This window comes from Salmo salar, chromosome ssa12 (assembly GCF_905237065.1).
Source record: "Salmo salar chromosome ssa12, Ssal_v3.1, whole genome shotgun sequence".
Lineage (NCBI taxonomy): Eukaryota > Metazoa > Chordata > Actinopteri > Salmoniformes > Salmonidae > Salmo > Salmo salar.
The window spans coordinates 21,761,092-21,773,116 of NC_059453.1; the positions used below are offsets into that span (position 1 = coordinate 21,761,092).

A 12,025-nucleotide genomic window follows, 5' to 3' on the forward strand; every position below is an offset into this window, starting at 1 on the left:
ATGCATGTCCTTTGTTATAGTTTGAGGATCTCCATTGTCTTGGCAAGACTGGAATGCTTGTTAAGGCTTGACATAGAAGCCTTGCCCCTAACCACAGAACTAAGATTTCCTTCCCTACCATCCTAGACTTAACCATCAGGCATTAAACAACATCTGACCTTGGATCAGTTAACGATGACTATCTATTTCCCCTGTTATGAATGTTTGATCAGCCCTGATTGGTCGCGTCTTACAGAGTGGGCTCAACCCATTGGACGGCTCATTCCTGTCCCTATCCTATGACCCCTCAGTCAGAGCCCGCCCCTGGAGATACCCACAAGCCCTTGCTCAGCACATTTGAGACGGTGAGCCGGGTGTAAAAACTTTAAATGTCCGTTTACTGCCTCTTGTAAAAGTAGGAAAAATACTTTATATAAAGACGTACACTTACACACTCAGTTCAGACACACTCAGTTCAGACACACACACACACGCACGCACGCACGCACACACACACACACACACACACACACACACACACACACACACACACACACACACACACACACACACACACACACACACACACACACACACACACACACACACTAAGAACAACCTCACCAAATAAAACACACTGCGCTCACACACTCTTTACACACGTACTCACACATTCTGATATAATTAGGTATAACTGCACTTGGTGCTAACAGCGTGAGGAGAGGTGCCTGCAGCGTGGGAGGCAGGGTGGCTGCGGGGTCAGCAGCAGCAGCAAGGCATCATGGTCGGTCTGGCGGTGAAGTGCTGGTTTTGCAAGCGTTCCAGAGCGTTCCAGAACGTTCCAGAGCATTCTAGAGCATTCCAGAGTGTTCCAGAGCAGAGATGTGTAGCTACAGAGTTACATATCTGAGTAGTGGAGGAGGAAGAGGAGGAGGAGGAGGAGGAGAGCTGGCCTGGGACTGGGGCACTGCAGGCCGGTCAGGATGGTGAATACGTCTCCTTTACTGAGCACGTCTTCTGGACTTCTTCACCCTGGAGAGACAGAAAGAGATGAATAAGACATTCTTGGGTGTAACTTCATTTTTCCGTGTGGCCACTTGACATCACCTGATTAGGAACAACTCTGAGCCCTAATGTAATTTTATGGTAAATACTTAGTACGGTGGTCATTGGTATAGTGATGCTATGTTCTGCATCATGCAGGGCTTTGAAACATGCATTCTTAGTAAAAAGGGTTCCAAAAGGGTACTTTGTCTGTCCCCATAGGATAACATTTTTGGTTCCACGTGGAACCCTCTGTGGAAAGAGTCCTACACGCCCCCTAAAAAAACGAACAAAACAAAAACGAACAAAAAAACAAATGGGTCCTACATGGAACCCAAACTGGTTCTACATGGAATCAAAAGGGTTCTTACTGGATCCAAAACTGGTTCTTCAAAGGGTTCTCCTATGGGAACAGCCAAAGAACCATTTTAGGTTCTAGATGCACCTTTTTCTCTAAGTGTGTAACATGTCACATAGGCCTCCAGTTTCTAATTGTGAAATAATATAGTTTGTTTGTCCGGAAGACTGGACTTATAAACATGATACAGTTCTACGAGAGCAAATATACTCAAGCCTTCATAAACAAGATCATCTGGATATGCATTGTCTTAGAAATATTTGTAAACACAGTTTTTTTAGCTAGCTATTTCGAGCAAATGCAGTCTTTTGTAACTATGCCACATTGGGGACTCAACGGCAAGAAAATGCATCATTTGTGGTAAAATGTTCCTCAATTTTAGATGTATTTACTATAGGCATTTTTAAGAGGCAGACATTTTGCAAAGTTGGTGAAAATGATCATCAGACACTGTATGTGTGAAGTTTTCATGAGGAATGCACATTTAACACACATTTTAACTGAACAACCCATTTAGATTCATTATAATATTCTGTATAGTGTGCCTGTTATTGTTTATTGTAGTTTTTTACAGTTTACTCCTTGGGTGTAAAACTTAGTGGAATGAGTTTTCCTTTAGTAGAATGAGTTTTACTATTTGTAGACAAATTAGTCCTGATCATTTTGTGAAAGTGCCTTCAATTTACACATATTTGTTTACTTATATATAAACTACTGTCTTTTAGCCATGGAAATAATGCAATTAGTTCAATTGTAAAAAATAACACCTGTTTTTTTTTGCCAAAAGTTTTAGGTAAAAAAATATACATTTTTGATGTCATGATGTCACTACATCCCTGATTTCCCAGACAAATTCTGATTGTTTACCGAAAGACCTGGAATGCTCCGAATGCCACGCTTAAATTATCAGAGGGATTGCAAGGCATGAGCAGAAAGCATTCTTTCCCAGTCTTTAATTCATATCTCAGTAGCCATCTGAGTAGCGAACATGCATAATGAGAAACAAACACCCAGAAAGACCAGTCACTTTCATCTCTTTTAATGAGACGCACACATACCAACAATTCTAATCATACCGATAAATGAGTGATTTCAGAATGCTATGTGGACAGGTGGCCATAAAATGACACTAAACTGTTACTGTACTTAAGCAGTCCCATTTCTCCCATTTCATTTGGGATTTTACAGATGAAACCAGGGGCACATATCATTCCGTGTCTCTCACTGTTACCAGCAAACTAGCCTGGTCCCAGATCTGTTTGTGTTGTCTTGCCAACTCCTATGGTTTGGCGTGACAATGAATGACCATAAGAGTTGGCAAGACAGCACAAGCAGATGTGGGACCAGGCTACCCTGCGATCAGCTCTTACTTGTCAAAGAGGGAAGTCAGGTTTCTCCTTACTTGTTAATGGCATTCTTCAGGTACGTCTGCAGCCATTTGGTCTCGGGGTTAATGCACACCTCCCTGTTGTTCTTCAGCTTGGCACTGTGACCGGGAGAGGGATGGAGGAAGGGATGAAGGTATGGAAGGGAGGGAGAGAGAGAGAGAGAAAGTGAATTAGGCAGAGACTCATTTCAGTGTTCTCCGAGTATTCACTTTCTCTGTTTTCTTATCTGATTCAAGGATGGAATGATCCGGAAAAAGAAAGGGAACAAAAAAAAGTCCAGTAAGCTCTCATAAACTGGCCTAGCTTCTCCTCACTCTGGTGAACATCCAGGGATAGTGTGCTGTGTAGCTGTTATGAGTAACACACATACCTGATATGTGGGGTCAACTAGGGTCAACTGTGGCCGTGTTTCGCTCAAACTAATGAGACTCGTGGGCCTTGGAGTAGCAAGTTGAATAGTATGAGTGGCACGTTTTTATTACACTTAAATGATATACATAGATAAATAAATATAGATCATTTATAGGTTTCTTTTGAACTAATAATTCTGAATGCATCTATTTGAGTTTGGCACGTCTGTCTTTATAGACTCATGGGACTTGAAGTAGTGAACTGAATAGTATGAGTGGCATATTTTAGTATACAGTATGTACTCTTATATATTTGTTTTATTTTGAAAAAACTTTTTCAAAAGGGTTACATTTGAGGTAATATTTTTCAAGTCATTAATTGCTGTTTGACACAGTTTTTATAGGTTACTTAAATCTAGTCTGTATAATTCATGTATCTGAAGATTGAAGAGACATCTGATGAACTCTGTGTACTGTAATCTAAAAGTAAATGTGTTCCATCATTTTGATATCGTCTATCTGCTCATTTAGGGTCAAAATAAACAAACACATTAAGATAAATGGAGTTCACTTCCCTTTAAACCAACTACTGTACTGGACTGGACTGGACACACAAAACAAAAATCACTCAATATGATATAAGGCTGCAAAGTCAACAGTAACATAACGTATCTTGAAAAATAAGTTATTTGACCAAAATTACATTTATCAAGCTTATTTATATGTCACTAATTTCCAGGGACATTTGCAAAACACATATGCCAGTGAACAATCAACACGTTATTAAAATCCCAAACATATTTTTTAAGAACAAACATATTGTGAACAAGTTGTAAGAATAACAATTATTAAAACTTGTATTCACAGCATATTTTAACCCACAAAACATACTTTGCGCCAGTTGTAAGGATCACAATGCATTAAATTACATCAAGTCCCCCCACCACATGCCACAGTTGAAAAATCCCATCTCTCTCCTTCCACTCAGACAGCTGTTGCAATGATAATAAAGCATGGTAACACTGATCTCTTTGTTAAGCCGGTGGTACTAACAATAAAGAGGTTTTGATGTCAGGCCATTTAGCCTGGGATTTACAGACTGTGGGGTGTATATGGGAGTAAATGGTTCACCTGTAGCGGACTGTAGTGTGTTGATAGAGGGTTGACTCGAGTGTCGACTTGAGAGAGGGGCATTTGTCCCGAGATCGGACACCTCTGTGAGTGTTTCTGATCCATGAGCTTTAGGGGGAGACGGGGTAGTGTTTGTGTTTGTGTGTGTGTGTGTGTGTGTGTGTGTGTGTGTGTGTGTGTGTGTGTGTGTGTGTGTGTGTGTGTGTGTGTGTGCGCGCTCTCTCCTCTCCTCCCCTCCTTCCCCAAACATATGGATCTCCCACCTCTGTGTCAAAAGGTCGTGTTTGAGAGTTAACAACTCAGGTTGCGCCTCACCACCTCCCCTCCCTCCCTCCCTCCCTCCCTCCCTCCCTCCCTCCCTCCCTCCCTCCCTCCCTCCCTCCCTCCCTCCCTCCCTCCCTCCCTCCCTCCCTCCCTCCCTCCCTCCCTCCCTCCTTCTCTTCGTCTCACAACCCTGTAAATTAAACACATTCCTCTCCACCTCTAAATCTCTCCTTCATCACTCCTTTATCACTCCTTTACCGCTTTTCTGATTCAATTTGACCTCCCCCAAACTCTCCATCCCTATTAAACACCAACCTCTTAAATTGACCAAATGGCCCACCTACTACCCTTACCCCAATGAGATGAAAGAACAGCTCAAGCGCATCAAACCCCTTCAAATCCCCCCAAAACCAACATCCCAATTGTTTAGATAAATAAAAGCCGGTAACTGGATTCCCCGTTTGTTTATCTCTATGATACCCCCTTCCTCCCTCCCTCCAAGCCCCATCCTGTCCTCTTTTATATATTTAATGCAGCTAATCCATTTTACTGTTTTGTTTTGACGTGTCTCCTGGTTTAGGTTTATCCCTCTAGGCTGTGTGTGTGTGTGTGTGTGTGTGTGTGTGTGTGTGTGTGTGTGTGTGTGTGTGTGTGTGTGTGTGTGTGTGTGTGTGTGTGTGTGTGTGTGTGTGTGTGTGTGTGTGTGTGTGTGTGTGTGTGTGTGTGTGTGTCTGGACTGTCTAGTGTCTGATTGACTCTGTAGGAATTCGGGGCTCTGGGAGTCTGAAGCTTCTAACCCAGTAGGTAGTAATTACTTCGCAGCAAGCTAATTCTAACAAGCGGGAGGAGACAGGGGCGTGTAGGGAGGGATGGAGGGGGTGAGTGGGGTGTAGTGTTACCCCTGTTGTCTTTCATCCAAGGACAATAGATATATCAGAAAATATGCGAGCTCTCTGCCCCTCTCTCCCCTGCTGCTCAGTCATAAATAACTTTTGGATGGGGTTTGGAGGGAAGAAGAGGGGAAAGTGGAAGCTTTTGGTGGCATATGTGTGTTCCTTAATGCCTATGTGTGCAAATGTGTGTAACTCTTGTCTCTTTTTTGTTTGTTTTGGAGCGATAAGGGATGATTGAGGGTCCTGACCAGATTTGTATCCTTACTGACCCCTTGCCATGAGTTAACCCCCTAATGCCCCCCCACCACCCCTTCCCAACCCCCCCAAACCCCTCTGGCTTTTTGGCTCTGGCCACCTGGTTTCTATAGGTTACAAATAGGCAAAGCATTTTGGCTTAATGCGTTCCAGGCCATTTAAATTACACTAAATGTGGGCGGCTGGTGAGCGAAGGGAATAAAAGAAAGAAGGATAGAGAGGGTCAGCTGCAACATAAAGGTCATCACTTTGACCCCTAATGATTGTTTCCTTAACAAGACTAAAATCCCCCCTAGAGCTAGCTTGGAGAGAGACAGTCCTCTGTCAGCTTCCTCTCTCCTCTCCTGGCCATTTATCGTGTTGTTCTAATCTAAACATCTCTTTCCATTTGGGGAGAGCCATAGCAACTGCATCTCTTTTCTCCACTCTCTCTCTCTCTCGCTTTCTCTCTCTCTCTCTCTCTCTCGTTTTCTTTCTCTCTCTCTCGCTCTCTCTCACTCTCTCTCCACTTTCTCTCTGTCTTTCCCTCCACTGTGGTCCTCCAACTGCAATCATTAAAACCTCATAATATGAGACTGATGCTTAGCCGAATGGAATGGGAACCAAAGTTAAGCGCCATTAGAATCCACATGGGATCTTATTAACAGAGGGGCCTTACTGGGCTGAATCAGGCTATTCTGAACAGGTTTTGTCCTAGGAGATGACTACAGGAGTTGGCAAGACCACACAAACAGATCTAGAACCAAGTTAGTTTAGCTGTAGCAGCTGACAATAGGAGTTGGTAAGACAGCACAAACAGATCTGGAACCAGGCTAGTTTATCCCTACTTGACTGTACGTATCAGGCCAAGGTCCTTCTGGTTTCAGCAATGCAGGCTTGTGCTGAGTTAAAGCGAAGATGGTAGATAAATGAAGTTGTCACATTTCCAGTCTGCTTAATGGATGGCTCTCCCATAGGCACCAATGCATTAGCAGCTGGGTCTGGTCTGCTTAGTTCATTGACTATATATGAACAAGGAAAAATGAGGGAGTGGGATAAGTCACTTCCTGTTCCAACTCTGGTTAAACTATATTGCAGTGGTCCCGTAGAGTAACATGGACCGTGGCATTGACAGGTGTCTGTCCAGCCCTGAAACACCTGATTCAACAAGTCACCGCCTTGACGATTAGTTGATGAGTTGAATCAGGTGCTTTAGTGCTACCCCCGGGAACCGAATCTAGCTCACACACTCAACATGCAGCTGTCTCAGACCAGGGTTGTTTACCAATGCTTTACTGGGCCTGTATAGTTCTGGTTTATCTCTAGAAAAAGGCTGTCTAAAAATAGTGAAGAGCTTCCCCCTTCCCCTGAGCAGCAACACTGTGTGTGCTGTGTGGGATGTCCAGTGTTGGCGACCATAGTACGTTCTTGTCTGTGCAGTGTGGTGCAGGGCTGAAGAGAACATGGGGTTGTCTCCTACAAAAACTTCCCTGTTACTCCCCATCTTTGTAATGAAAATATTGACTTTTTGGAGAAGCAATACAGCGATCTAGTTGTTCTTATGAGCGGTGTGGAAGGTTCTTCACATGACAAGCTAGGGAACTTAGCTGTAAGTCTTCTAAAACACAACCCAAAATCAGGGTTAAAAAACATCCCATAATGCACCAGCAGGTTACTCACATGACTTGGAAAGGGCAGTTGGGTGTGTGAAGGAACTTGAGCTCTCTGATGCTCCTCTGAGGGACGGTGTTGAGAGTGGAGCGACACCAGCACCTCTCTACCAGGCTGATGGGCTTAGCTGAAATCAACAAGCACAAACATAGTAAGATACTATACCAGGTACCAGGTACCGGACACTGAGAGAATGTGAGCTTAGACCATTTCTATGTCTTAAAACTAAAACAACCAACGCTCACAGCGTGAGAGACAGTAATGGCTCAACGCTAGCATTATGACAGTTAGAGAAGAACCAACAATATGAGACTCAACACCTCCAAAATGCAACAACTCTCAGTCATTGCCGGCAGGAAACTTGGAAGAATTTTTTCATTTCATATCAGAGTTCTTATTAGAGCAAATATATTTCATCTACTGTATCTAACACTGACAATACATGGGAAACTATACATTTACCTGCCTTTAGTTCCAAAGGCAATGCAATTAAAAAGAGATTAGTCTGCCACACACACTCTCAAACCAGCGCTCATAGTGCCTTTTCACTACGAACATTCAAGACACAGCTCTCTATCCCAGAAGAGTCCTTATCGTTCTACTCCACTGGTGCTCCCAATGTTTCCCTCCTTTCTCAAAGCTCCAAGAACACAAAGCGTAGATTCTTATCAAAAGAGTCCCTTTAAGAAGTAGGCTACATTCTTAGAATGATTGAGTATCACCCCTGGTTCCTACTGGTTCCTGAAACTAAGAATCTTTTCACTCAGTAGCATATACACAGGCTTTTGACTGAAATGTTCTTAGATTCAGGGATTTCAGAGGGGATACCCTTCCGGAAATTTCACACAAGTTTAACATGAAACGTGAAATTCTTGAAATTCTTGATAACCTGTTTCCAACAGTGATTTTTATTAGCTTTTCTTTGAAGATGGGAAGAGGTCAATTGGCTGAACATGTATACATGTCTCTGCTCTAGTTGCCTTGTGGTTGTAAATCTTTCATGAAAGACTCTCTCCGTTTACTTTAAGACACTTTGATATTTACATTCTTTTCATTTCTCGAGTCTGACATCTTAACGGCGTACAAATGGCTCCCTTGTTTGACTGTCGGATTAAACTGTGATCACATTAATCCACGGCCAAATAAACAACAACAGGAGAGAGAGAAGTCAGAGAGACGTGTTGAACTGAAGTTAGCTCAACCTCTGCTGTGTTATGCTAAGCATGTTGTTACTACCCCTAGCCAGGGAGACCCTGATTGCATATTAAAGACGATAGGATGGCCGGGGTGATGGAGGGGGTAACTTGTGTATTTATCTGTTTTATTTTGCTTTCTTTTAACTAGAAACTAATTAGGGGCTAAACAAGGCGGGTTGTGAAAGAAACTAACTACATCCCAAATGGAACCCTAATGCCTATTTTGTGCACTTCTTCTGACCAGAGCCCTATGGGTTTCCCTGTGGGCCCTGGTCAAATGTAGTGCACTGTATAAGGGAATAGTGTTCTATTTGGGAAGCAAAGATTGTAGCTAGATGCTCACTTGTGGCCGGGTGCTGTAAGCAGCATACATAATGACCCAGTATTAGCATGATAATAGAGCCTGATAAGGTGGAGGGTCATTGCTGTGATATTGGCATGGGGGAGACTTAGCCATTTGGGACACTGACTCCCTGACCCATCATCCTCTAAATTGTAAGGTGGAGGGTGGGCTGTATGCAGCTTCTATTGGCATGCGGGAGACTTAGCCATTTGGGACACTGACTCCCTGACCCATCATCCTCTAAATCGTAAGATCTTTCTTTCTTTATTCGACAAATAGTTTTAATTGTTCATTTGTATGCCGTTAAGATGTAAGATTTGAGAAATTAAAGTGGTTGAAATATCAAAGTGTTATAAGCAAATACAAAAGTATTTCATGAAAGTTTTACAACAAAAGACAACTGAGAATTGACAGAAAGTTTTACAACAAAAGGCAACTAAGAAGATACATAAATAAAGGCAAAAGCAAATACAAACCTATACATTTCCAGAATAATCTAAATAACCAACTACTTAAAATTCAACGATACAAACAACAACAAAAAAACAAATGTAACCAGTTTGAGTATAACATTTCCATCACATCGCAACAATCACTTGCTTATTTTACCAAAACCAGACAAACATCAAGGAGCCAAAAGACAACCTCCACAACCCCAACTCATAACCACAAGTTATTCTGCTGTGTATCCCTTCTCTCAGCAACACCAGCCAAGTGTCACAAGAACCACATCTATTCTAACAACACCTATTCAAATGAACCCAAAATATCAAGACAACCTCCACAACCACCAAAACGTCCTCCTTTTCTATAACAAATCGCATCCCTCTGTGTAAAGGGTTCTACATGGATCTCAAAAGGGTTCTTCCTGGAACCAAAATGGTTCTACCTGGAACCAAAAAATGTTCTTCAAAGGGTTATCCCCTTTTAGGTTCTAGATGGCACCTTTTCTTCTAAGAGTGTAGAAGACATGCCCAGACAGATAAATCATCCCCAGACCAACTCACCCGTAGAGGGAGGTACATCCATGGCCACAGCCAGTAGGACCAACACAGCCAGTACTTTGACATCCATGGTGGGCTGTATGTAGTAGGATGGAGTTCCAAGAGGCTCAGGGCTCAGCTTCTCACAGCTACTATCCAGCAAGGCTCCGTGTAGACTGACTGTCAGCTCCTCTCTACACACTGTTAAAGCACGGAGGCTGAGGGAGAAGAAGGGAAGAGAGAGGAGGGAGGCTCCTAATTTCTCAGGAGGAGGGGGGGGGATGATCTGCACTGGCTATAGGAAAGGCAGAGACTTCCTCGATTGTAAATGTGCTGGCTGACAATCAAGAAGAAATTCTCTTTCTCTTGTAAGTTAGTTCTCTCTCTGTTACTTTCATTCTCTTTCTCACAATGTCTCTCTTTATGTCTCGTTTTCCTTCTCTCTCTCAGGTCTCCTTTCTTTTGCTTTCTGTCTCTCTTTCTCTCCCTCCCTTTCACTTTCCCTCCTTCACCTTTCTTTTCCCAAACTTCCAAACTAACCCCTCTCTCCATTTCCCCCCCCCCTTTTCCCACTCTCTCTGGGGCTGTCAGTCAGGCTATTTGGAGAGCCTGGGGTCCCTGCTGCTAGCCCAATATTGTTCCTATTACAGCTGAATGGCTGGAGTGTTATTGTTTACAGGGACACTGCCTGCTCCCTCCTCCACCCTCTCTCTCTGGCTGGCCTGTGTCTCCCCAGTCATCTGTCTCTCTGGCTGGCCTGTGTCTTCCCAGTCATCTGTCTCTCTGGCTGGCCTGTGTCTTCCCAGTCATCTGTCTCTCTGGCTGGCCTGTGTCTCCCCAGTCATCTGTCTCTCTGGCTGGCCTGTGTCTTCCCAGTCATATGTCTCTCTGGCTGGCCTGTGTCTTCCCAGTCATCTGTCTCTCTAGCTGGCCTGTGTCTTCCCAGTCATCTGTCTCTCTGGCTGGCCTGTGTCTCCCCAGTCATCTGTCTCTCTGGCTGGCCTGTGTCTCCCCAGTCATCTGTCTCTCTGGCTGGCCTGTGTCTTCCCAGTCATCTGTCTCTCTGGCTGGCCTGTGTCTTCCCAGTCATCTGTCTCTCTGGCTGGCCTGTGTCTTCCCAGTCATCTGTCTCTCTGGCTGGCCTGTGTCTTCCCAGTCATCTGTCTCTCTGGCTGGCCTGTTCCTTCCCAGTTATCTGTCTCTCTGGCTGGCCTGTGTCTTCCCAGTCATCTGTCTCTCTGGCTGGCCTGTGTCTTCCCAGTCATCTGTCTCTCTGGCTGGCCTGTGTCTTCCCAGTCATCTGTCTCTCTGGCTGGCCTGTGTCTTCCCAGTCATCTGTCTCTCTGGCTGGCCTGTGTCTTCCCAGTCATCTGTCTCTCTAGCTGGCCTGTGTCTTCCCAGTCATCTGTCTCTCTGGCTGGCCTGTGTCTTCCCAGTCATCTGTCTCTCTGGCTGGCCTGTGTCTCCCCAGTCATCTGTCTCTCTAGCTGGCCTGTGTCTTCCCAGTCATCTGTCTCTCTGGCTGGCCTGTGTCTTCCCAGTCATCTGTCTCTCCTCCCTGTCTGGATTATGTTATCCTTTAACTGAACTGTCATGACAACCCAGTCAACTGTCCTTCTATCAGTGTTTCTCCTGGTCAGGATACTGTACGTGGTCAGGAAAAACTGGTCAGGAAAATAATTATAAGGCAATTAAATCCTAGTTATAGCCTAACTAGGACACATCATTTCCTCTGGTCAGGTCATGTTGCCAGGAAAAACTCTAATCCATACTAATGATAAAATCGAGAGAATGTAAAAAGCGGCCAAATATGACATTACAAACAAAACAAAAATGGTTGTACTTTAGAGGGACATTAAGATGTGATGATATGCAGTAATAACTAAATAAATGCTTAAACTAACAGGTGGGGAATAAATGAAGAAATAGCCAATTGAGCCACAGATGTATTTTCTGTACTCACTGGTTCCCAAAGCAATTATCTGGAACCTTCTGATAAAACTAACTTTCCATGAGGACAAAAAAAAGAGAACTAATAGTGAGGAGCAATCTAACGGGACACAGATGTGTGTGTGTTTGCAAAAGAGAGAGAAATATAGTGTTGATTTCACTTGCTTTGGCATTGTAAACATATGTTTCCCATGCCAATAAAGCCCTTTGAATTGAATTGAATTGAATTGAGAGCGAGAGG

At 43.7% G+C, this 12,025-nt stretch overlaps 1 protein-coding gene across 1 annotated transcript; it reads right to left on the minus strand.

The window, feature by feature from the left end:
* Positions 1–924: 924 nt before the first annotated feature.
* sdf1 (Stromal cell-derived factor 1) lies at positions 925–10,012 on the minus strand (the record flags this gene model as incomplete). Its single annotated transcript, NM_001140787.1, is given in 4 exon segments — positions 925–1,011; positions 2,784–2,867; positions 7,322–7,439; positions 9,859–10,012. Coding segments are annotated over 4 exon segments (300 nt in total). The 5' UTR covers positions 9,926–10,012.
* Positions 10,013–12,025: the final 2,013 nt, after the last annotated feature.